Raw genomic sequence first — 27,232 nt, 5'->3', positions numbered from 1 at the left:
CCGAAGCAGCCCACTCTGTCTGCCTGCCTGCCTCCCTGCCTGCAGTTCTGTGATTCCCTCAGAGTTCTCCCACAGCCTCCTCAGCTCAGTATTGTGAGCAGCTCTGTGAGCTCTCCGTGCTGAGGGATGTCAAAGCAGCACAGCAGTCCAGTCCCCCATCCTCTCTCCCCCCCCCCCCGCCCTGTTCCTAGTGCAGGGCAGAATAGGAGCATTCCACCTTAATTATTTGCTCTTTGCTCTCCAAATGGAGCAGCACCGCTCAGCTGTTGGATACTTCAGGTAGCTTTGAAAGGGGAGGGGTGCATGTCTGCAGGGCAGCGGAGATCAAAACAGTGAGCAGAGCAGTTACAGCAGGCATTGTGGGATACTGGTGGAAGCCACTTACGTGGACAAAACAAACAGCAGTGTCTACACTGATGCTTTGTCACTTTGACTTTGCTGCAGAAAGCTTTATGCCTCTCGTTGAGGTGGTTTTATTTTGTTGGCAAAACAGCAGAATTTTGCCACCAAAAGTAGCTTTGTAGTGTGTACAAAGGCAGCTTTTGCCGACAAAACTTTGTAGTGTAGACAAGGCCTAACTCTACCTCCACGAGAGGCGTAGGGCTTATATTGGTATAGTTAGGGCCACTATGTCCATGTAAATGCTGCTTACTTATGTCAGCTGTTGGCTGTCATTCTTGTCAATTTCATGGCTCCAGGCTGGAGCTGTGAAATTGACAAGAAAATCCTCCCCACTCCCAGCCAGGCTTCTGCCCCCTGCACAGGCTCCCTGCTGGGAGCCAGGCTGCCTCCGGGGTCCTGGCTCCATGCTCCACACGAGAGCATGGGTGCTGCCTGGGCTTCCCATACTGTCCCTCTTAAGTCAGTGGAATGTACACCACTGACGGAAGGAGGGTAGTGTGGATATGAACTCCGCAGTAATTACTGCAGGGGCTGTAAGCAGTGGTGAGTTGGAGCCAGTTCACACCAGTTCGCTAGAACCGGTTGTTAAATTTAGAAGCCCTTTTAGAACAGATTGTTCCGTGAGGGACAACCGGTTGTGAAAGGGCTTCTAAATTTAACCGGTCAAAAGTGGCACCTTAGGCACCGACTCCATGGGTGCTCCAGGGCTGGAGCACCCAAGGGGAAAATTTGGTTGGCGCAGAGCGAAGTGTGGAGTCCTGGTGGTGCTTACCTGGGGCAGCTCCCAGGAAGCATCCGGCAGGTCCCTCTGGCTCCTAGGGACGGGGTAGCATAGCTAAGGGGGGAGCAGTGGGAGCGGTCACTCCCCCCACTGATCACATCAAAAGTGGCGCCTTAGGTGCCGACTCCCTGGGTGCTCCCAGAGCACCCACTGGCAGCTCCCTGCCCCACCCCCGGCCCCAGCTGACCTCTGCTCCGCCTCCGCCTCCTCCCCTGAACGCACTGCCCCGCTCTGCTTCTCCACCCCCCATCTCCCCCAGCTTCCTGCAAATCAGCTGTTTGTGCGGGAAGCCGGGACAGGCTGAGAAGCAAGCGGTGGCTTCCCACTCAGGCCCAGGGAGGCAGAGCGGAGGTGAGCTCGGGCGGGGAGGGGCGTGAGGAGGGCCGCCAGCGCTGCAGCAGGTAACCCGGGGGGGGCGCACGGGCGGGCGCAGGGGAATCGCTCCCTGCCCCAGCTCACCTCTACCACCCTCAGCCTGAGCGGGAAGCCATGGCCTGCTTCTCAGTCTTCCCTGGCTTCCCGCCGAACAGCTGATTCGCGGGAAGCCAGGGGTGGGCGCGGAGAAGCAGGGTGGGGCGGTGCATTCAGGGGAAGAGGCGGAGCGGAGGTGAGGTGAGCTGTGGCCAGGTGCGGGGCAGGGAGCTGCCAGTGGGTGCTCCAGCCCCGGAGCACCCAGGGAGTCCGCACCTAAGGCGCCACTTTTGATGTGATCAGTGGGGAAGCGACCGCTCCCCCTACTTAGCTATGCTCCCCCGCCCCTAGGAGCCAGAGAGACCTGCCAGATGCTTCCTGGGAGCTGCTGCAGGTAAGCACCGCCGGGACTCCCCACCTCATCCCCCCGGCAGGTGCCTCTGGCTCTTAGGGGTGGGGTGGGCACCCACTATGGTGGCCCATGAGACCTTCCTGCCCGGTTCAGGGGGATGGGGGTGGATGGGGTAGGGATCCTGGGCGGGGAGGGGCATCAAGGAAAGCGGGGCTGTTGGATGGGGCAGGAGTCCCAGGAGGTGGGCAACGACCCCCTCGTGGGGTGAGGAGGGAACGTGTTAAGGTTTTGGCGGCTCATCACTGGCTGTAAGTCGACCTAATATAGGTCTATATGACAATATGAAGATTGTGTGTTAAGGGAGAATTCTTTTAATAACTGAATATACACTAGAACATCAGTTACGAACACCAGAGTTAGAAACTGACCGGTCAATCACATTAGCTCATTTGGAACCAAAAGTACACAATCAGGCAGCAGCAGAGACCAAAAAAAAAAGGCAAGTACAGTACGTTGTTAAACGTAAACTACTAAAAAAAAGAAAGGGAAAGTTTAAAAAGATAGATGGTTAAAAGCAGCATTTTTTTCTGCATAGTAAAGTTGTATTTAGTCAATGTTCAGTTGTAAACTTTTGAAAGAACTGTAACCTTGCATTCAGAGTTACGAACATTTCAGAGTTACAAACAATCTTCATTTCCAATGTGTTCATAACTCTGAGGTTCTACTGTTTATATAAATATGATGAACACACTTATTTCCATGAGGTAGCTTTTTAAATATCTGGGTTAAAATATTGCGTACATGAATTGCTGTAATACCTTGCACTTCTACAATAACACCTCTTGATTCAAGTCTAAGTACCTGCCTTTGGCAGTTGCCTTATCACCATTCTGTGCAGATGGGGAAGCAAGGAGGAAACTGAGGGACAGCAGATGTGAGTTGGCTGCAGAGTAGCAGGACCCCAGGAGAGTCAGGCATTTTGTATATTAAGTGTAACCGCTTTTTACAGGGCACATCCACCCTGTGCATTAGGACAAAGCAAAGAGGCTGGCCACTGGTGTTTGTGGGTTCTTCAAGACACACAGGACTTATAAAAGGAATGAGGAGTACTTGTGGCACCTTAGAGACTAACAAACTTATTTGAGTATAAGCTTTCGTGGGCTAAAGCTCACTTCATTATAGGCACTGAAGAACATGGCCAGCCACTCCTCTTGCTGTTGCTCTGAGGATATGCTTAAAAGAAACAGCATGAGCTCATCCCTGCTGTCACTAGTAGGAGGTGGGGCTGCTGTGGCTTAGAACAAGGAAGAGGCAATGATTGGATTGAGGCAAGTGGCATTTTTGTAAACCTTTTTGTACCTTTTTTGTACGTGTAACAAATACCCAAGAGTTCTCACTGATTGGGTAGAACAGAAATAGGCCAAGAATGGCCTAATTTATCCTAGGCTTGCTTTTTGCAAAGACCTAGCTATGCTTCTGTATATATGAGAGATGAATTCACAGCTCTTGCTTGAAGGAGAACTTGTTTGTAATCATAAAGACTCCTGTATGCCAACAGAGCATTAATATTGCTTGGAAAGAGAGACTAAAACTGTACACAAAAATGGCAACTTTAGCTTAACGTCTCTTACAAAATGTTGAATGAGTTGGGTCAAACAGTTTTTCTTTGCTCCTCTACTGGTCCTTTTGTTAAAAGGCTGTGTAGTCTGGCTTTCAGCTCAAGTAGGCAGAACTGGCTGAATAGCATGCATTCTTTGTACAAATGTTGTCAGTACACTTTGAATGACATTTCAGACAAGAGTTGGCCAGAGCCAACTCAATCTTGTGGGAACTGTGTGGATTCCTTTTCTATAGAAAAGATAGTTTGAGTGGCTTTTGTTTTGGTCTGACTTGCATTCATTGCTGTACTTGAACGCTAACTTGCAATACCACATTTTATTGTAAGAATAACACCATTTTAATTTCTTTTAATCACTACAGACCTGGGCTAGATTTGAAATCTATAGACTGTTTGCCAAATCTCAAATAAAATGACTTTTAATTGAAGCAGCATTTAGTTGTATGACCTAGCTACTGTAGCTACCTGTAGATCTGGCTTGACTTGCTACCCAGAAAATATAGGAGGGATGCAGCAGGAAGGAGGAGAATATATTTACTTGAATCTTTCAGGATATAACTTTCAAAAGTACCAAAGTCTCACTTTCAAGAATGATTTAGGAACTATTGAAAAATCTTATCCTCAGTCTTTAGTGTTGCCTGCTATAGATGCAAGTCAAATATTTCAGGCAGAAATGATTGTTTTCCTTGAATTTAGCCAGAAGCTGTCAGCATGTGAGAATTCCTTTTAAAAAAAAAAATCAGCAACTATGTTGATTACCACAGGGGGGGCGGTGTATAGATTCAGTGGCCATGGTTGATTAGTGATAGACAATCTGTAAGTTACAGCAATGCACATGACTCAAGGGAAACTGGAATTCAATGGAGACATTACACAGAGGAATTACAAGCTAGATGCCCTACTTAAGAACATAAAGGTCATCTCACACACCTGTGGGGGCCATTTCCCCTTGTTTGAAGTGTGCCATTTTAAAAAAACAAAAACAAAAACAGAATATGCTCTTGCACAACTCAGAATGCGAGCCGTATGATTCTTGTGCCCTACTTTGGCTGACTCATAAGTGAAACGCTAATTTTATTAAAAATAGACTTTAGGTCAAAACGAATCTTATGTTGTCGTCAGCCAGAAGACTCCACTAAAATCTGTGGTTTTTGACGGTGGTAGGTGGTAAGAGGAACACACAGCAACGAGTAACTGGTACATAACTAGAAAAGGAGTACTTGTGGCACCTTAGAGACTAACAAATGTATTTGAGCATTAGTCTCTAAGGTGCCACAAGTCCTCCTTTTCTTTTTGCGAATACAGACTAACACGGCTGCTACTCTGAAACCTGGTACATAACTAAAATCCCTCCTCCTTCCCAGCGGCAGAATTGGTTGGTTCCATCACAAAAAGCCCGAGAGGTTCCTGAGGTCCAGTTGTATTTTGAAGAGTGGGGAATTGAGCTTTACTCCAAACTCTCTGGCAGGGAGATAATGGTGACAAGAACGCCAACTCTCAAAATCAATTCTGCTGCACAAAGCCCAGTTCTCGTGATTTTTATTGCAAGTGTCATGATGGGAGGTTTTTATTAAAGTTCCACCTGTAGCACTCAGGTTATCAGAAAATCTCAAGTTTAATTGAAAAATATATAGTTTTCTAGCCTCCATGGCTGCAGAGAAAAGCTTAAAAAAATGAGCCCCAAGTCTTCAAAGTCAGATTTTTAAATGCATTTAGGTGCCTAACTCCTATTTCAATGGAAGTTAAGCTCACACACACAAATCTGCCCCCAGCAACTGAAGACAAAGAAGCCTAATTTTTTTTTTAAATCTCATGAGTTCTGATTTGAATCAGGATTTGACTGTGTGCGGATGGTAATACAGAAAACCTGGGTCAAACCACAAAATCCAGTAACTGGATTCATGCATCAGCTCACCACTGAGACCTTTTAAAACAACTTAAAATATATATATATATATAATATGGGTGTGTGTGCTTCCCATGGTCAAGAAGGCAAGTAAAGAGTACTGAAGCAGCAAATTCTAGAGTCTCGTCTCCGTTCCAGATGGAGTAAGATGCTTCGTAATTCTATGAAAGCCAACTAACAGCAGCATGCTAATTGAAAGGGGAAGATGAAAAAATAAGACCACATACTAAAGTTATTTTTATTGCCTACAACCAACACAGTCACACTGCAGGGCCTAATCCTACTGCTCTTCTTTGAATGGTCCCTTAGGAAACACTATGGTAGCCAATAGGAGTACTCCATGAGTTAAGCAAGCAGGATTTTGCTCATTTTTGCAATGAAGGACTTAAGCCTTGTCCTCAGTACAATTAAACCATTTTAAATTAAAATCATGTTCAACAGAACTATATTTAAATCTACTCCCCAGCAAGGTTACAACTCATTTAAAAAGGCTTTTAAGTTCAAGGATCATTTGGCTCTTTCCAGATCAAATAAAGCAATTGTACTAATTTAAAAAGTCAAGACACTATTTTAGCTGATAGCATACATTATTTAGTTTGACTACCCCGTCCTTCAAATAGGCAGACCACATGCCAAATCTGGACCATCAGATGCCTTTGAAAGGACCCAGAAATTGTAGTTACTTATTTTTTTTTTTATTTTGTTTTTCTCTGGGAGTCTGGACCCTGACTATACCTTGACCAAGAAATGTGTAGCCTGACAAAAAATAGACTACCTCTGTTGCAGGGGATAACCTAGTTCACCTTGACAAGCTATTACAAATGGTCTACTTGACAGATGCTGCTCCCTTTACCCTCTAGGGATTTCAAAATGTTAACTCCAGGCACTACACTCAAGATAGGTTTTCACAGATCACAAGAATGTGAAAATGCTCGCTCATACGCCATGATGGTCTGTGATTTTAACAAGTCATATAGAATTAACATGTGCTCACATTTTGCATAGGTACTTAAAAAAATTACATGATGCAATAATTAAAAAAAATAAGCAGATGGTATGTAGCTTTTTAACTCAGTACTTTTCCTATTATTTTGTTTGTATTAAAGATATTGACTAGATGGGAAATCAGCCACTGATAGAGATGGGACTAAGTTTTGGCTAACTGATATTTGATCAGTGTGAATGTACAAACAGAATGACACAAACTGGACTACAGATCTTAAGTTTAATCACAAAAATTGTTTGTTAATTAAGCCAGAAGCTCTCAAAGTAGGGGTTGCCTTCCCAAGTGTATTCTCAGAAGCGGTTTAAAGGAAGAGTGAGTGCCACAAACTTGATCCCATTCCATTACCCATAAGTTACCATGCAGAAACTAGTGGCTGTTTTTGAAAGATTGTAGGAATCCAGGATTGTGAAACACCTTGTACTGTGGGAAAAGAATGAAGACTCTGAATATGAGCCTGATCTAAAAGGAAAGGGGTTGGAACATTCATAGGCTTAACTATTTTATCATTTAAAAAAAAAAAAATCTTCACACAAGCCAGTGAAGTAGTTTCTAATTAAATAAAGGTTGAGAGGTCTGCTATACACACAGTAAGTTTTGTGGATTACTAGCAAACTCTGTTTTCAGAGCTTGCACTACATGTATTAGAGCCTGCTCATGCAGATTTCAATCTTACTGCTTACTTCAATCTGTGCTTTCAGGTACACTGAGATTTACAGGCTTGTTTGGGCTTGTCTACATAGGGAAGTTGTTTGGAATAGTGGAATAACTGTTTTGCGATAGCTTAGTCTATCAATTCCCCCATATAGACAAGCCCTTCGCATTACTACAAGCAGAAAACCAACTGATGTTCAAAAGCCTGAAACTAGGCTACTGGGGTAATGAATTAGGCCAATTTAAGATGAATACTTGATGTTATACTTCCAGTGCTCTACATTCTAGTTTGAGGGATGGGATATTTTCCCTTGTCTTTTGAAATCTGTAAGTTTAACAATATCAACATTCTAACAATGGTAAACATTCTAAGTAGGATGTTTACCAAAAAAGGAAATAGTGGTCTACATCTGTTTGTCTTCTAGAACATGGGTGTATTTACAAACACTTATACAGAAAGCATAACTTGAGAGAATAGCATACATTGTGGCTCCTTTCGGCAGAAGACTACTGAAAGTCCAATTCTGCTCCAGATAGTGATTCTAAACATGGGAGCGGGGAGAAAATCAATCCTCTGTGGATTTCTAGATAAAGTGTGCCGCCTCCCAAAAGAAAGACGCCTTCCGACTGCCAGCCCTGAAAACTCCAGCTATGATATTATCGTCTATCTGATTCCTTTCATACTTTCACATCACCAGCAATGAGGGTTCTGCAGCCCAAGTTAGATGTGTTCAGTCAAGTGGTGGCTTTTGCCAGACTATAAGTGCTCTTTAATCAAAACACTCCCTAAAACACACATGAAAAAATTCACTGCCAGATTGTGACTTTAAATTGGAAATAAACTGGTACTTTAGTAATGAAAATTGAGTTCACAGTCACCTTTCCTTTTAAAGTCTCCCATTGCTGGGCAAAGGCCCACACAAATAATGGACTGACTGAGTAGTGATATTAAATCTCATGCTTCAGGATTTAAGACAATCTAATTATTAGGGGTTAGGACAACTGGGGGGAGGGGGCAGATTATCACACATCTGCCTAATGTGCGGTTTCTTGCCCCTTCCCCTAAGGCATCTGTTGCTGGACCCTACTGGAGACCGGATACTGAACTAGATGGATCCTGGGTCTAGCAAGTCTTACGTTCCTAGTCAGTTTCACTGTTTCTACACACCTAATGCAAAGTGAACAAAATGAAAGAGCAGGAAAATTATTTCTCTCTAATCTTAGGTGTCACTTGCAATAGCAGAAGGTAAGCCCACCACCACACGCACATAGTCTGAAGTTTTTAAGTGGATGTTATCCCTTTATGGTAGTTTATAGGTTGGGTTTTTTTTTTAATCAAGAAGACTTTCCTTTTCTTAATTCATATAGAAAGCCTGCTTCTAGTCATTACCTTGTTACAATTGCCCTTTACATTGCACTGTTGGGGAGTCCTTGGGAGCCAACTTCTGCATGGACTATGGCAAGATGTTGGGTAGACTATAGCTTTATTCTGCATAGCAGCTATTGTCACACAGCAGAGTGCCTCAGCAACCAGAAACGATTCAGGTGTGGGAGTTTTAAAATGAAGGTCAGTTTATGTTTCAATCTCATCCCTTCAAAACATAAAAACCCAACACTCTCTCTCAATGCAGCTTTTCAATTAGACATAGTTGAGTATTGCTGTTCACCTGCAGCCCCCAGAGCTAACTGGTTTCTGATGGGGAACTGATCCCCAACTCTTGTTCTTTTTAATTGTTTGATGAGCGATGGGAAGAGTTGCTGGAACAGAATATCATGATGGGATAAATGAGACTTTAAAAATATGTGTGTCTGCTTTGGATTATGTCCACATACATTCTCCATAGACACATGGACCTCCCTAGCCCTCTCAGCATTTACCCCAATATAGAACAAATTCCTGAGGGAAATTAAATAAGATCTTCTCATTTCAGTATGAGCTTTTGGCACTGTACCTTTTTAAATTTCTGTTTCACTAGCTACCTCATTTTTGTGTAGTCTCCCTTTCTGAAATTAAATGCTACTGTGTTGGGCTGGTGTGGTGTTTTCCCTGCCACGGGGATGTTACATTTAATTGTATTGTGGTCACTGTTACCAAACGGTCCAGTTATATTCACCTCTTAGACCAGATCCTGTGATCCATTTGGGACTAAATCAAGAATTGCCTCTCCTCTTTTGGGTTCCAGGACTAGCTGCTCCAAGAAGCAGTCATGTAAGGTGTCAAGAAACTTTATTTCTGCATCCCATCCTAAGGTGACATGTACCCAGTCAATATGGGGATAGTTGAAAGCCCCCATTATTATTGAGTTTTTTATTTTTATAACCTCTCGAACGTCCCTGAGCATTTCACAGTCACTATCGCTATCCTGGTCAGGTGGTCGGTAGTATGTCCCTACTGCTATATTCTTATTATCTGAGTATGGAATTACTATCCATAGAGATTCTATGGTACAGTTTGGTTCACTTAAGATTTTTACTTCATTTGATTCTACACTTTCACACATAGTGCCACTCCTCTACCAGCAGGACCTGTTCTGTCCTTCAGATATATTTTGTACCCTGGTATTACTGTGTCCCATTGATTAGCCTTATTCCACCAAGTTTCTGTGAAGCCTATTAAATCAATATCCTAATTTAAATTAATATGAGGCACTCTAGTTCACCCATCTTATTATTTAGACTTCTAGCATTTGTATATAAGCACTTTAAAAACTTGACACTTTTTAGCTGTCTGCCATTTTTCTTTTGACTGTTTCTCATCAAATCCTACCTGTATTTTATCCTCTTCTATCCTCTTCTCATTAGGACACAGGGAATCTCCATTTATAGATCCTCCCCATAGGGATGTCTCTCTCCGAGCCACATGCTCCTCCGCATCTGTCAGCTTTCCCCCAGCCCTTAGTTGAAAAACTGTTCTATGACCTTTTTAATTTTAAGTGCCAGCAATTGGGTTCCGTTTTGGTTTAGGTGGAGCCCATCCTTCCTGTACAGGTTCCCCCTCTCCCAGAAGTTTCCCCAGTTTCTAGTAAATTGAAACCTCTCCTCCCTACACCATAGACTCATCTATGCATTGGGACCCTGCAGTTCTGCCTGTCCAAGTAGCCGTGCATGTAGAACTGGAACCATTTCAGAGAATGCTACCATGGAGGTCCTGGACTTGAATCTCTTACCTAGCATCCTAAATTTGGCCTACAGGACCACTCTCCTATCCTTCCCTATGTCATTGGTACCTACATGTACCACAACCACTGACTCCTCCTCAGCAGTACACATAAGTCTGTCTAGATGTCTTGAGAGATCCGCAACCTTCGCACCAGGCGGACAAGTCACCATGTGGTTCTCCCAGTCATCACAAACCATGCAATTTATGTTTCTAATGATCGAATCGCCGTAACTGTTGCCTGTCTCTTCCCAATAACTGGAGTTCCCTGCCCCGGAGAGGTATCCTCCATGTGAGAGGTTATCACAACATCATCTGGAAGGAGGGTCCCAACTATGGTTTTGTTTCTCTCTGTTCCAGTTGGATGTTTTCCTTCCCTGAGACTTTCATCCTCCTCAACAGCATAGAGGTTGTCAGACCAAGGGTGGGACCATTCTACTGTGTCCCGGAAAGTCTCATCTATGTACCTTTCTGTCTCCCTGAGCTCCTCCAGTTCAGCCACTCTGGTCTCCAAAGCCCGTACATGGTCTCTGGGGGCCAGGAGCTCCTTGCATCGAATGCACACATACGTCACCTGCCCATAGGGCAGATAATCGTACATGCTGCACTGGGTGCAATAAACCGGATAGCCCCACTCTGTTGCTGGACTTCTTCCTGCATTCTCTTTTTACTCCTGAAGCTCATTCCTTTGTTGCTGTTTTGTGTTTAACAGGGGGTGTTTGGCTGTAAGTTTAAAGAATGTTAAGTGTATCTTCCTTATACTCTCACAGAACTCCCATTAGCTGCTTCTGTTCGCTAGCTCCTCTGGTTGCTTAGTATCCAGGCTTTTTAAAGCCCTGGTCTTCCTGAGTAGCCCCGCCCCCTGGTTAAGGGTTGAGGGGTGCTAAAGGCCTTAGGGATCAAAGCCTCGTTAAGAAGCTCTCAGCCTTGCCTAGCAGGTTACTAGGCTCAGCACATAGTCCCTCAGGCAAACAGACCACACAGTCTGAGAATGAGTGGATAGGGTTCTGGCCAGGAAGCATAGGTGCTGGATGGGGGTGTGCTGCAGAACCCTCTGGCTTGAAGTGGTTTCCATTATATCCAGGGTTTACAGTTTGGTTCAATGGCTCTCAGCATCCCTGCCAGGGAGTCAGGAGACCTAGTTTCTTGCGCTAGCTCTGCCACTGGCTGTGCAGCCTTTAGATGAATACCTTCACATCTTTGAGCCTTTTTACCCTCACGCCATCTGTCTGTTTAGATTGTAAAATCTTCAGGGAAGGGACTACTTGAAAGTTGGCAGCTGGCTAACACAATGGGAGTGGTACTTCTAGATGCTACTGTAATAGAAGTACCTAGAGGTGCTTCTAGTTTGTGCTAAGTACTGTATCTGCGTTTACATTTAAACTTTCTTTGCTGCCAAAAGAGGGGTGTGTGCGCTACTGTGGGATAACACTTGTTAGCTGTTCCACTGCAATGGCTTGTCTACATGTGGGGTTGTTCCTGAGTAATTCCATGTATGGACCCTTATGTGGAATAAAAGTACCTTGTTCTCATTGCTGTTCAGCTTAACCCACTGGAACCAGGTGTTCTTATTCCTGATAAGTGTCCACACATGGAGTTACTCAAGAACTACCCTATATGTAGACAAGTCCTAAAATCCTAGTGGATATGAGGCACTTATAGTGTTTACAGTGACCTCAACTGCAGGCAGAGGTATAGGGCTGACCTCACCTAGCTGCCTCACAGGAAAAACTGCTCATGCCTTGTCTCCACAAGGATTTTAGTGGGTTAATTTCCCATGGTAAAAATGTACCATTTTTTTGCAGTGAAGATGAAACCTTAGAGGAGAGGGGCTTTTATAATTTCATCATTTTGATTCTTAAAAATAATGGTATCCACTGGCTCCAGATACAATTGTGAACTCCCCTTTCCCTTCTTCCAACCAACACATCTTTTGAAGTGCCTTATACCAAGCAATTCTGCTTGAGTAGTATCATGAAGCAAAAATCCATCAGTCACCACTGATATGTATGCACAGATGGTAGGCCTTCCATCCGTCATTTCTCACCCTCCTTTTTGGGAGGTGAAATACGCAGCTAATGCTCCATTACCTCCTGTTTTCCAGGCTTCTTTTTTCTTCCCTGTCTGGGAGATCAGATTCTTGGATAGACTAGCTCATCAGGTAGGGGCTGCAGCTGGAGGTCCTGAAGCTGAAAACCTTGGGTGGATGGGAAGAAGGGAGGCCTGTTAGATCATTAATTAGATGTGGGTGGTGGGTGTGTGGGTTGGGGGGAGGGTTCAGCTGAGACAGCTGATAGTCCAAATAACATTTTACAGGTATATTAACTCTATTATTTTGTTTCAGGTGGTTAAGACAATAGGCTTGCGTGAAGTATGGTACTTTGGTCTTCAGTATGTGGACAACAAAGGATTTCCGACTTGGCTGAAACTTGATAAAAAGGTAATTGAGATTTTGGGTTAACTATTGAAATTAGGCTAACTTTTGGTGTAAGAGTCATGCTGTGATATCAATTGCTGATGTCTGTCCTGTATATGCTGTTGTTAATTCCTTACAACTCCATGTTTCTGACTTTTTTTTAAAGAGAACCAGCTGATTTAGGGTGGCAGGAATCCTGTGAACAATGGTCTGGCAAACCAGAGGGTCATTCCCATTCATGCGCATGCATATTGGCAGTCTGGTGTATAAATGTGATAGGGTTGTTTGCAATCACTTTATCAGGATGTACCTTGAGTCTAGCCCCAGCACATCAGGGCTTTCCACAAAATAAGCAGTTATTTTTATTTCTCTGAGTGGAACCTGTTAATTTATGGTGCTTAATCTTCCATGCTGGCACAGAATTAGTTGCGAGGCTCATTAGAATAGATGGTTCATTTCTAGATTTTAAAAAAGTGTTATGCTATAATTAATGTACTCTTCATTCAGTGGTTTTCAGATGTTTTCGGGATTAAGATGAGTCCTTGGTGAGTAGACAGATTATTCCAAATCTGCCAATTGTAAAGTTTCTTGTACCTTTCTCTGAGGTGTCTGGTGCTGGTCACTGTCAGACAAGGAACTGGACAGATCACTGGTCTGACCCGGTATGGCAGTTCTTCTATTCCTGTGTTCCTGAATATACAGAGTGTATTGTGGAAGTCCTCTGCTCCTGTATTATCAGGGACTTCAGGTCTTAAACCCTGGCCCACTGGACTCTTAAGAGCTAGTAAGTTCCAACCTGCCACCTAGGGACCGGCTAACAGTTTCTGGAGTAGAAGCTGAACCCTACCAGAGGACTCCGGTCCTGGATGCTGACAGAATGCCTGGGGTCCTGATTGGTTCACAGCTTCTGTATAAACCCATCACAGGAACAGGAAGTTGGCCATGCAACTGGGTTCTCCACTAGGTCAGACGACTGCACTTCTCAGTCGTGACAGATTTATGGAAATGACAGCAAATGAATTTTTGAGTATTTTGCCACATAAGATGCATAAAGAGCATTAAATACTTTTCACGCTGTTTAGCAGCTGGGAGTAAGGAGGGGAGAGAGCACTCTGTGAAGCAATGGAGTGAGCACACGGAACCACAGGCATTCCATGAACCGTAGTTTGGGGTGGTCTTCTGTTTGTTGCTTAAAATGCAAACAAATCTTCATTTTTCTTCTAGTCTCCCCGTGGAGTTATTTGCTGCGGCCCACCAAGCTCCCCTCGCCCACCACCCTCCCTCCCCGCCAGCGCGCTGTGTCCCCGCTCCTCTGCCTACCTCCTGGCGCTTCCTGCCTCCAAACAGCTGTTTGGCAGCACTTAGCGCTTTCTAGGAGGGAGGGGGAGGAGGTGGAGAAGAGGTGGGGCAGGGATTTGGGGAAGGGGTTGGAATAGGGGCAGGGAGGGGGCAGAGTTGGGGTGGGGACTTTGGGGAAGGGGTGGGAAGAGGTGGGGCAGGGGTGGGACCTCATGGAAGGGATGGAGTGGGGGCGTGGACAGAGCGGGGGGCTTTTGTATCTTTATATTAAAAGGTGTCAGTGATGCGGCCCTCAGGCCAATGTACTAGTCCTCATCTGGCCCTCGTGGTGATTTGAGATCCCTGATTGAGTGAAAGGAGTTGCTAGGGAGTGTAAGAAGGATGCTATCTTTGCCTTTTTCTTGTAACTAAACAGGCTGCTTTTTGAATTAGCTGTGTGTTAAATTTTGTGCTATTGTAGGAGTGATCCTACAATGAATGCCTCATGGGTGGACCCTGGCACTTACACAGGTGCCCATTGATTTGAAAGGGATCCCATGCTGGTGCAGGAGTTTGTTGCAGAGTTGGGGCCATATTGACAGTAAATTCCTTAAGTAATCTGGTCTGTAAACCTGTACTAGAACACCGTCAAAACCCTTTTCTTTGTGAAAGAAACCCCTCCTATTATCTGTTAGCCATCTGCTCAGTTTTTGGGTCTGTGTGTTTGTTTTGTCTCAGGTCTCTGCTCAGGAAGTCAGAAAGGAAAATCCCCTCCAGTTCAAATTCCGTGCCAAGTTCTTCCCTGAAGATGTGCCTGAGGAGTTGATCCAGGACATCACCCAAAAGCTGTTCTTTCTGCAAGTGAAGGAAGGGATCCTCAGCGATGAGATCTACTGCCCACCTGAAACAGCAGTTCTTCTTGGCTCCTATGCTGTGCAAGCCAAATTTGGAGACTACAATAAAGAATTACACAAGTCTGGGTACCTCAGTTCTGAACGCCTGATCCCTCAACGGTGAGTGCTTTAAAATAAAAGGGTAAAACTGCCCTGAGTCTTCCAGTGTATTCCAGCTATTTGAACTCCCCCCAAAAATGGTATGATCAGAAGGCATGACTCTTCAAAAGTTAAAGCCTTTGCATCTCATTGTCCTCTGTTCCATCCAGGCTGCATGTGCATGACTGGAGGGCACTATTCAATACTTCCTTTCATCAGAAAATAAATAAGGGAATATTTTCACTTCTTTCAGTCAGAGTTTGGATTCCCTCCCACCCCCAAGTCTAATCACTAGCAACTGTTAGCAGGAACGTTTTGACTGGGGAACAGCAGATTGCCTTTATGAATATCCCTGGACCTGGAGAAGTTCTTTTTGCACATCATTAATTTTTAAAATCAAATTATCCCAATGACACACTCTCCCTGTACCGGACATCCAGCTGCAAAAATGAACTTCTCTTTTTAGCTCATTCCTCCAACTGTCTCAGTGGTGTGCATTTTTCTTTCCATAAACTGTTCCACTTGGTCAAGGGGTCATGTGTTCTACCTTCATGCCCTTGTGGAATGAGGCTGTGGCCTTGGTCAATGACAGCCAGGGGTGCTTGCTGGGGAGAGATGGGGAATTATCTATGTTCCACTTCATGAACTAGTCCTTCTCCCAAAGGTGTTTGTTCTTGGCTGAGGGGTGGGGGGCATTTAGGGTTTTAGTGACGTTAATTTCAGCAGCACACATCTGCACTTCCTGTAGAGGGATACAGTTTTGTTCAGAAATGCTACAGCAATAATCTTTAAAACAGCTTTATCTCCAGGTCTCAAGAGAGGGGACAAAGTGTGACATAAATATAAATGCATAGCAAAGTTAAATATTGCAACTGTATGACGCAGAACAAGTAACCTAATACTTCTAACTTCCTTCCATGTATCAGAGTAATGGACCAGCACAAACTTTCCAGAGAGCAGTGGGAAGACCGGATTCAGGTCTGGCATGCTGAACATGGTGGAATGCTCAAGTGAGTACCCCTGTTGGGCTGTATCTAGGTCATCTTGATTTGTTCTGTTAATCTCCTTAAGCACACAGTTTTATTATGTATTTTTAAAGTGGGATCTCAAAGTAATTGGCCCTGGAAATAGCTGGACTATTATTTTCCAGTCCAGCATGGAATAACGTGAAAATTCAGTAGAATTGGAAACCAGTTTTATAAAGTGTACTGCAGCCAAGCACAATGCATTTCCAGTCCAATTAACAAATCTGTAGGTTGGCATTGACTACTCTGATGTTCATAAAAGTTAAGATGACGTGAATGCTGGCACACACGGAGAAGACCTCAGTGAATGTATGCAACCTTCTGAAACATTCATTTTGAAAGCTTCTTGAAAGTCCCTTTAAAACAAAATACAATTAGGCTTGTAGAATGGAAAGTCGAGTTTACATTTTTCCATTGTCCACATGTTGGTTGGTTGTCCCCTACCCCACGCCATGACAGATGAATGCTACTAACCATCTCTTACTGAGAAGTCATGATTTAGGATTTAACTAAACAGGAATATTTTATTCTGTTCAATAATAAACTAAAACACATTCAGGACTTCTCCTGAGGCCAAGCATCAGAACTGGAGTTAAGCGCGAACTATTTGTCCCAGAAGCGACTCCTCTTTTTTTCCCACTTGCACAGATGTTTCTTCCACTAGCTTTGGCTTGTAATTTCTAAGGAGTTGGTTATCTTATGTATATATTTGTATTTCTCTTCCCCGTCCCCCCCCCCTTTTTTTTTTCCCTCCACCTCAACCAGAGAGAATGCAATGCTGGAATATCTAAAGATTGCCCAAGACTTGGAGATGTATGGGATCAACTACTTTGAAATCAAGAATAAGAAAGGAACGGACTTGTGGCTCGGAGTAGATGCACTGGGCCTGAATATTTATGAGAAGGATGATAAGTAAGTATGTGTGTGCGCGCATGTGCCTGATCCCTCCAAAGGACAATGGGCTGGTGCTGGAGCCCAAAGAACTTTAAATTAGTAAAATTAGTGCTTGCTTGGTGAATGTCACCTGAGTTTGGATAGCCCTGGGGTAAAGTTTGTGTTGGGAAGCAGGGCAAGACTTGTGCTTTACGTGAATCCTGACTTGCCTCTTCCTTTCCTCACAATGTGACTGCTTTCTTCTTAGGCTATGCACCAGCATGTCCGAAACTTGAAATTATGTCTATAACATCTCTTTAAATGTAGTGCATGAAATCACAGAACTAAACTGCCAGGATTGTTAACTTCCATTTCCATACATGGCTGTAAAATCAGGCCCTAAAGAATTATTTTAGGGAAATATCAATGTTGTCCAGAGTTGGGTGATCAGACACCACACCATCACAGTGGTTGCAGCGTAAGAATCTATAGACCAGATTCTCATTATGCACTCCCAGGAACTGCCTTTTTCAGGGATGAGTGCTAAACACAGTTGCCAAAAATGTAAGAGCTAATTAGAGTAAATTCCTTTAGTGTGTCCGTAGTTGCAACCGATCCTTTCAGTAGTTGTGGGCTCACTAATAATGGAGTATGAGGGGGGGAAAGGAAGTCTGAGAAGCAGGAAGAAGTAGACTGAAGATTAAAGAAGAATAAAGTTTAAAAGGAAATGGGTCCTCTTTGTGTGTATCTCATTTTGCTGGATTCTAAAAAATGAAGCACAGGCCCAAAGTGCGGCAAGGTGAAATAAGAGGAAGTTTGAAATGAAGGATTCTGTGTCAATGACTTAGGCTCTTAGTCTTGGGTTCATTTCTCTGAATTTCTAATATAAATTGTAAGACCTAATAATAGTAGGGTTGCAACAGGACCATAGGGGATGGGGAGTAAGTCTGGATCTAAAATGACAGTTGAGATGTAGCATTAATGGGAACTGTTTGAGGTTCCTGTTAGGACTGCAGAGGAAAAGAACGCATTTCTCTTTGCTGTGTTAATGTGTGCCGTCACCCAGAAAACAAGGAGTGTCACATGAGATATTACATGAGTGAAACTACCTTTCTTTATTTCTTGAATGACTGGTTTCGCTGTGTAACCATGGTCACACAAACAGGTTTTTCGAGCTGCATAACCAGGCAATATGTAGCCTTGACCTCTGAAAGAGAATTATGTAGAAAAACTTACAAAACAAAATAAATGTTAGGTCACATTATTTATTTTATTCAACTTTTTTGCTACTATGCAATTGGATCTTCTGAGCAGATAATGTCAGGACTAGGAAAAACAGTGGTGTACATAAATCAGGACTGGATGCACTGGCAGAGTTTTGGGATTGGGATGGGGGAGGTTGGGGAAAATTTTGCAAATGTTTTGTTTGCTGTTGAGTAAGATATTACTACTTATTAAATACAGGAGTCTATGCTATGTCAGTACCTATATTTAAGGGTGAATACCAGTCACCCCAAACTTGATTTCTACTACAGTATTTAAAATGTGGGGTGGGGGAGAGAGAAGACTATCATTATAACGTACTACATCTGGAATTTATTCAACAAGGTATCCGTGCCACCTCAAGTATACTGTATTACTACATGCTGGTGTTAGATTTCTTACTTAATTTAATATGGAGGAGACAAGAGCAGTTATTGCCAAAAACCTAGGCAAGCAGATTACTCTGTCTGTACAGACGCACAGGCACACAGAATAAAGGTTAAGAAATGCTAAATTTTAATAGGTGTTCATTTTACTTTTGCACTGGTTTAAAGGCTGGTGCTGGGAAGAAGGCTTGGGCCCAGTGTTTCTACCATTTGATACAAGACTTGGACAAATTTGCCTTAAATTGCAAGCTCTTGTTTCTCTGGGCCTCTTTTCCTTTCCTTCCCTCCCGTATGTATAGTGCTTATAATCTTGAAGAAACTCCAGTTATTAGAAGTAATAACCTGGAGTTGTTAAAACATTAAATATTTCTAGTACACTAAAGAGGTTTTTAAATGTTTGTTAGAAATTCCTTTGTCATTGAAACTGTTTGCCATCTTAATGATGGATTACTGCATGCACAGCTCCCCCACCCCACCCCCCAATGCAGTGTGCTATAGAACTTGTAAGAATCTGCTGTTCTTTGTGAGCAAGCACTGGAATTCTGCAAGCTTAATTTCTTCACTTCCACTTTGCTTCATTAAATTTATCAAGATGAAATCTGCCTATTCTATGTTTTAACTGAAACAGAGAAATTAAACTCGTGCTTGTCACTTCATCTAGGTAAGGAGAATTTTACACTGGCCCTTTCTTGTAAAGGGATGCTGTCTGAGCAGATTTTGGCTCAAAATTTAGACTGAAAAAATAACTTTTTAAAATACTAATGAAAACTGGTTTTTAAAAATAACTGCACATGCCCCAACAGTGTCTGAACACAGATGCTGCAGTATTGGGCAGGTATATGAGAACCTAAAAATGAAATGGACTAGAAAACAATTAGACTTAGTAATTTCTCTTTTGATTTCTCTCTTATTTTTCCAAGCTCAGAAATTCAAAAAGTATTTGGCATAAATAGTGAAAAGTTAAGATATGGACTTGTAATTTTTTCGTTTTAATAATCTGAGGTCTTTGTATTACTGAGAGGAATTCTTGTTTGTTTTAAAATAGACTTTTAGCCTACCAGTTTGTGCTTTAACTGCAGGTATGTTTTCCAGTAGCAAAGAACTGGATAAGACTGTTTAGCATATGAGAGAGCCCATGGTTTAAAGTTCTGCTGTATGACTTTTGGGCAAAGTCCCTTGTGCAGGTTTCATGCAAGAACAAAACACCTCTTTGTCTCCAGTCTCACCAATAATCTGGGGGAGGGGAAGAAATATAAAAGAGGTGTCTGCTTCCCTTAACTGTCTCTAATAAGCAAGTGGCTGAGTCCCATGATCATATTCTTAAAGAAGATTTTCTGGGGCCTAAATCCATAGCATGCTTAAGTGCTGTCCTGAATAGGGATTGCAGAACATGGGCCTTAAAAGACAAAAATATGTTCCATTGTATATTTTATTAGTCAGAAAATAGATGTAAACTTCGGAGTCTGTATCATTCCAGACAGTGTTTGTTAATAGTTTTGGAAGGGCCCTATATATTTCAGTGCAAGAAAAAAAAAAAGGGGGGGGGGGATTGTTGGGTTTTTTGTGTGTGGTTTTTTTTTAAAAGCCAAGATTTTCAAAAACTGGTGCCTGAATTAAGGCTCCTAAATCCATAGTTAGATACCTTAAAAAAAAGGGGCCTGACATTCAAAAGTGCTGAGAATGTAACAGATCTTGCAGTAGTCAAATGGAGCTGTGGGGACTGAGCACTTCTGAAATTCAAGCGCGCACACTCTTGCATTTAATGGCCACAATGTCACTAGGTTGGTTACATTGAATTAGGAAAGGGAGAGCCGCTGAGTTCAATAAGGGATGTTGAGGGACATATCTTCCTGTAGGCAGAAGAAAATGTTTTTCTCATGTTTTATTTAGTATTTCAAGTTTTCTAGTCTGTTTTAGAGCATGTGGCTCAGGCCCCTCCACCCCTTCCCCCCGCAGAGGAGTGAAGTAATGACGCATTGTATCAAATTCTGGAAAGAAGATCAATTAACCACACATCTTGTTGTTGTTTTGTTTGTAACTTGGCTTCTTTTAAAACCTGTCTTTGTTTTCAGATTGACCCCAAAGATTGGCTTCCCCTGGAGTGAAATCAGAAACATCTCTTTCAATGACAAAAAGTTTGTTATAAAACCTATTGACAAGAAGGCACCTGTAAGTACATTTAGAATGAACTCTTGCATATCAAGTTTAGATTGTTAAATACTTTTCATCTCCAGGCCACAAAATACAGTTCTTGTACTCCTTATAAAAACCTCTCATTGCATCAGAAACAGTACATGCTACTACAGAGTAGTCCTCAAATATTTCTTCCTATAACTAAGGCTGCAATTCTGTCACAGAAGTTGTGGAAGTCACAGATTCCATGACAGTCTACGACCTCCGTGACTTCTGCAGCAGCCAATGCGGCCGACCCCAGTGCCAGCTGCTTGGGCAGCTCTAGGCAGCGCTGGCCCCAGGGAGTACCCACGCAGTCGCTGATGGAACTGCTCATCTTAGCAAAGAGATGACTAAGGGGGAATATGATAAAGGTCTATAAAAATCATAAATGGTGTGGAGCAGGTAAATAGGGAGGTGTGTTTTACCCTTCATGAAACACAAGAACCAGGGGTCACCCAATTGCATTAATAGGCCACTGGTTTAAAACTAACATAAGGAAGTACTTTTTCACACAATGCACAATCGACCTGTGGAACTTGTTGCCAGGGGATGTTATGAAGTCTAAAAGTATAACTGGGTTCAAAAAAGAATTAGATAAATTCATGGAGGCTAGGTCCATCAATGGCTATTAGCCAAGTTGGTCAGGGGTGCAACGCCATACTCTGTCCCTAAACTGTTGACTGCCAGAAGCTGGGACTGGACAATGGGATGGATCACTCTAACTGCCCTGTTCTGTTCATTCCCTCTGAAGCATCTGGCACTGGCTGCTGTCAGAAGACAGTCTACTGGGCTAGATGGATCTTTGGTCTGACCCAGTATGGCCGTTCTTATGGCCCTAAGGAGTTGGAGTGCAAAACAGCACTTCAGAATTATAGAAACATCCTTGTCCTGCTATACCCCACATACCACCACCCAAACGCTCGCCACTGCCCCAGCAAAAAAATATTCTCTACAATTCTATCTCACCCTCATATCTGAGGTACTTCCAAAGGTGATTGTCTAAGTTACCTCTTCATAGACAAATAACTTTTGAGTCGCTTTAAAAAAAAAAAATTATCCTAGGGCTTCTCTTCTCAGAACACCTGGAGTTGCTGGATAATTGTTTTTATACTAAAGGCTTCTTGTGATGCTCTCTAAAACTGAACATACATAGCATTCTTACTGAGGGTTTCAGGAGCACGTCACTCCAAAAGTGCACATCACACACTAGATTGTTGCATATTTTGACTTCTGAAACTTCACAATTTTTTGGAGACAGATTAGGGGGCAACTCGCATTGCAATTCTGATTCCAAGAAAGGAACAGAATCTCTTAAATGAGCTTCTAGACTTATTAGGGTAGGGAGAAGCAAGGACATGGATACCTGAAAAGAGGTAATTTTAAATATAGTACTTGTGTATTTAAAATAAGCACGTTTTCCCAGGTAACTGTAGTGAATTGACCAATATCGCTATCAGTTATCAAACCATGAAGAATGGAATAACAGGAATAGGTGAGGCTTATTCTGACAGTCCTGTCTGCTGTTGGAAAAGCAGGAGAAAAGGACATTGAGAAAAGGGCATGCTCTTGCAGTAGCTCATCTATTAACATAAGGCTTGGGGAAAATGCAGCTTCTAGAAACAGTCAGTTTGGTTTTGGTAGGGCTTTTTGAGAAAATAATTGTGGTTCTGGAGTTAAAAGCAAATGACTCAAGAAACTGTTTAAATAATGAACAGCAGAATATTGAAAAACTGTCGGTGTGAAATCCATCCTTTTCTTAGAAACAAATTTGTTTTATAATGTAATTCATGGCACCCACCAAAACAGTGCCCCGTTGTAAAGGTCCACCTCCCTGTTCATGCTGGACTTCTCAGTAGGAAAGCCCCTTTATGATCTCAGCCGTACTTCACGCTGAGTACAAAATGTTAATCTCCTGTTTGTGATTCATGGACACAGCTTTCCACCCACTCTCCAATTGCAAATCTGAATGCATTTAAAATGGAAACTTGCAGGAGACTAATACAGTAAAGCTGTTACTATTGAAAACACCTATTATGTCTGTTCCATTCAGTTTCGAGTGCCTTGTACGCTCTAGATGCTTCTTGTATTCAAACTTTGCTACAAAAAAGAGAAGCAGAGGTCTTGTTTTTTCTGGACACATGTTTTGAGCTTCCAAGGACAAACGTTAAAAACAAACCAACAGAAATAACAACCCAGCCCTTGGTATCTACCTGAAGAATCCCCGAAGTAAAAATAGGATTGCCATTTTTTCTCTTTATATTGACAAGGCTTTAAGTTTACTAGGAGCAGAGTCTGACTCCTGAGTTACTTGGTTCTGTGGAGATTCTTTCTGAGTCCATGTGCCATGGATACTGAATAGAGATGGAAGATTTTGCTGGGGGTATCAAAATACCAAGTGAGAATACATATCTTCATCTTAAGCCAGGGTAGGGTGGGACTGAGCTCTTCTGTGCCTCTGATTATAATGTTCACTGCAAAACTCCTGTGTTCTTACATGAATTCATTTTCCCTTACTTACAAGGCTATAGATGACAAATGTGACTACCATCCATGACTTTAGTATTTACCTTCTTGGAGTTAGACATTGCTTAGAGATGGAGGCCATACCTGCATACAATACACATAGCTGTTCACCTTTTTTTAAAACGTTTGCCATAAGTGGAAGCATAATGAATAACTTACAGCTGTAGACAATATCAGGCATGCCAAAGACATTGTGATCTGAATAGTCAGAAAAACCAAACAGACCACCTTGGTTGACTTCAGAGTTTCTATGTGAATAAAACTTATCCTTGCCAGTTCTCGCTAAATTTGGAGTTAGGAGCATTTTTCATTATTTCTAGAGTCACTTCCAGTTTTATTAGTCATAGGTCCAAAATACCTTCTGAACTGCAGGTGTAATTGAAATGTTTGGAGCGGCAGTCATTGATGTCACAGACCCAGCCTCTGTAAATGCACAGCTCTGACTCTTCTTGTGTAAATTCCGTTCCATATGAACTATGAGGCACTCCACAGGAGGGTATTTTTAAGGGATTAATCAATTTCTCAGGTGACTTGTCATTCAAATACTTGTCATTTTATCCGTTGATCTGTCTTATCACCCTATGCAAAGCATTCTGTAATAGCAGAAATGCAATGCTTTATTTATTGAATAATCGGTGTTTCTTGAGTTCAAAGCCCTACTGAATCTATAATTGTTCATATTAAAAAGCTATCTGGCCCAGTAACAGATGAAAAATTCTATGGCTTTGAGCATAGCCTTACTGAAGAACTTACTTTTGGAGGGTCCAGCTGTTACCTACAGGGAGAATGAGTTTTGTTCTAATAAATGGATTGTTGGTTGATTTTGGATTTTGTGCGATTTTTGTTAACTCGAAACTTTTCCCTGTTCTTTAACTCTGTTGGTCATCAGTGCTGCATGTAACCCAATATGCAAAGCATTACTCATGTGGTGTTGGCAGCTGGGGAGGGTGATAGAATAGTTCACTAATACTCAACTAGAGCACTGATCACAGCGCAAATCTTCTTAAAAATGTCACCAAGAGACAAAGATGACAATGCAGATGTCATGAATGCAGAAATCTTGCTCCTATTAAAAACTCCCAAAGTTATTTTTGGCTCAGTAGCAAAAGGAGTGAGGAGTCTCTCATTTTCATTCTAGAGGAAGGAATTAAGGTGTTTCTCCTCTCCTTTCCCCCATCATCTAGGAGGAAGGGCAGCATGAATGCTTGATGGTGGCAGTCCCTCAGTGGCCACTTCAGAAGTAGCTATGGACAGTCATTTGTCAAAGTGATGGTTCCATTAGTGCGTAGCTACACTCATCCGTGTTCTATATTTTGCACCTATGTAGAGATACCACTGCTGGGACTCCCAACAAATATTGATACAACTATTGTGGCTGGACTCTCCAGTACTGGAGACTTTCTGTGACATAGTAATGTTTGTAGGTATGCGACCCCCTGAAAAGTATCTCATGGTACAATTGGCTGAGAGTGCTGACAATTTTTCATCTTTGTCTGAAGAAAGAGATACTAGCAGGGTCTAAGACACTGAATTAGAGGGATCAGTGATCTGACCTATGACTAAATCCCTGCAGTATTTTTTAATATTAATCATATACTATTACATTTCAGGTCTCCTTAGGTTTTATTTCCATTCATAAGACCTCCTTGCCCACTTTGTATACAAACGAATAACACAGTAACCACACACTGTCATGTCTTGTGTAATAAATAGAGGTGGGTGGGTTACATGGCTGCTTAGGTATCCTCCCAAAAAATCTGATGGTATTTCCAAGTGTTTCAAACCTCAGGAAACCCCTTCTGTACTACCGCCACTCTTGAATCAAGGTATTTATGGGAGTGTTGTTAGTCACTGGGAATACATAATTGAAAATGCAGCTGCTATTAATATACGAATGCCTGTGCATGTCTTTTGGATTGCAGGAGGATAGTGGCCATGTGATTGCTCTGCCTACAATAAGTTAGAAGTGCTTTATCTCCTTCCATAGGAAACCACTGCCTCATGGACTGAATTCCATTGTTCTGCCTCTCTTCCATAGGACTTTGTGTTTTATGCACCTCGTCTAAGAATTAACAAGAGGATCCTGCAGCTGTGCATGGGCAACCATGAGCTGTACATGCGCCGCAGGAAGCCTGACACCATTGAGGTCCAGCAGATGAAAGCTCAGGCCCGTGAGGAGAAACACCAGAAACAGCTGGAAAGGTGAGCTGAGCTTGAGAGAGGAGGGTGAGAGCTCAGGAGAAATGTGGGTGACTTGAATGGAAGCAAATTGGCAGGATTAAGCATTTTAGTTGTGATGACAGCTGAACTGGAGCCAATAGGGTGGGGTTGCACCAAAGCAGGTGAACCATTCAGACCCTGAGGGCTACTGCCCTCATCCCACCTTAGCCAGAGGGGAGGATTCAGGGCCAAATACTAACTTAGAGGGGGTATTGACTAAAGAGAGAAGAAACAATTCAAAAGAACATAAGAATTGCCAGACACTCTCAGACCTGAAGTCCACATGCCAGTATCCTATCTGACAGCAGTCAGTACCAGATGCTTGTGAGGAAAGTACAAGAAACTACATAGTGGGCAGTTAGAGAATAACCTACCCATAGAGAAATTTCCTCCTAACCGCATTTGTTGGCTTCTTCCCTGGAGCATGAGTATTTATATCCCTTCAAGTCTTTGTGATCTAATGTAACTGTAGGTATTCTTCTTATCCACATGGATTTCTAATCCCTTCCTCGAATTCTGCTTAAATCTTGGCCTCAATGGTCACTAGAGGCAGATAGATCTGCCAGTTGATTGTCTTGTAGGAAAAGTGTTCCCTTCTGTCAGTTTGCTGCTGCTGTCTTTCATCTTATATTATGAGATGATAAATAGGAATATGTGATTTGACTATGGCTATTGTTACTTTGTATACTTCTAGCAGGTCTTTTGTTTAACTCCGGTACCATTTAGTGTAGAGCAATCTTCTCAATGGTTCTCCGTCTGAAAGTATTTACATGCCTCTAATCATTTTTAGAGAGGCATGGTAGGAGAGAGAATCTCTTATTGGACCATCTTCTGTTGGTGAAACAAGCCTTCGAACTTACCCAGAGCTCTTCTTCAGGTCCTCAAAAACTTGTGTGTCTCACCAATAGAAGTTGGGCCAATAAAAGAGATTACCCCACCCACCTGGTGTCTCTAATGTCCTGAGACTGACATGGGTATGACTATACTGCATCTGTCTGTGAATCCTTCTTTTTGCAGTGGGGTGTCCAACACTCAACACAGTGCTCTTGGGTAGGATGTAGCATTGACTTGGAAAAGAGAGACGGAAAGTATATAACTTATCCCATTCCTTAGTAGTAGTGGTAGTATTACCCAGAGCATCTAAGAGACCTGGTTATGGCCCAGGACCCATTGTGCTAGGTGCTGTACAAACACAGAACAAAGACAGTCCCCACCCCCAAGGACCCCCTAACATAGTTTTTGACTGCCATTAAACACCGAGCAGAGGTTTTCACTGAGCTTTCTACAGAGATGCCCAGGCCTCCTGCAGCATGGATGCAGTTCAGTGGAGCAAGCAAACTCCTACCTTCCTATGTTCTAAACTTAAGTTATTTCTCTCTAACAGGCAACAGTTAGAAAGTGAAAAGAAGAAGAGAGAGACGATTGAAAAAGAGAAGGAGCAGATGTTGAGGGAGAAAGAGGAGCTGATGTTGAGACTGCAAGAGTATGAAATAAAGACCAAGAAGGCTGAGAAAGGTAAAGGGCTTGCACTGGTCAGCAGGCAGGGTCCGGGTGATTCCACCACACTGGGCTTTGCCCTTCTACTTTGCAAAGCAGTGATGTGGCTTGACAGCTGCCCTTATCCTAAACGCTACCATCTTGTGACACTTAGATCTGCTGCACAAAACGGACTTCTACCAGTGTGTCTGTGCGCATGTATAAATATAGGAACAGCGAAATCCTTCCTTTTCAGTGTAGTGATCACCAGCTATTGTATAGAGAAAGTAGATGTCAAGTGACCTTTATTTTTTTGTCTGG

General features: G+C 42.8%; 1 protein-coding gene across 2 annotated transcripts in view; it reads left to right on the top strand.

The window, feature by feature from the left end:
• EZR (ezrin) overlaps positions 1-27,232 on the top strand; it is a 53,626-nt gene that overhangs the window by 21,531 nt on the left and 4,863 nt on the right. For both annotated transcript variants that reach the window (XM_073337813.1, XM_073337814.1), the window contains exons 4-10: positions 12,629-12,724; positions 14,717-14,991; positions 15,897-15,980; positions 16,761-16,907; positions 20,590-20,686; positions 25,254-25,417; positions 26,820-26,950. In XM_073337813.1, coding sequence (XP_073193914.1) covers positions 12,629-12,724; positions 14,717-14,991; positions 15,897-15,980; positions 16,761-16,907; positions 20,590-20,686; positions 25,254-25,417; positions 26,820-26,950 — 994 coding nt within the window. The remainder of the gene's footprint in view (positions 1-12,628; positions 12,725-14,716; positions 14,992-15,896; positions 15,981-16,760; positions 16,908-20,589; positions 20,687-25,253; positions 25,418-26,819; positions 26,951-27,232) is intronic.

The sequence above is a fragment of the Lepidochelys kempii genome, chromosome 3 (assembly GCF_965140265.1).
Source record: "Lepidochelys kempii isolate rLepKem1 chromosome 3, rLepKem1.hap2, whole genome shotgun sequence".
Classification (NCBI taxonomy): Eukaryota; Metazoa; Chordata; order Testudines; family Cheloniidae; genus Lepidochelys; species Lepidochelys kempii.
The sequence above is the reverse complement of the archived record's forward strand: the minus strand, read 5'-3'. Positions and strand labels throughout refer to the sequence as shown.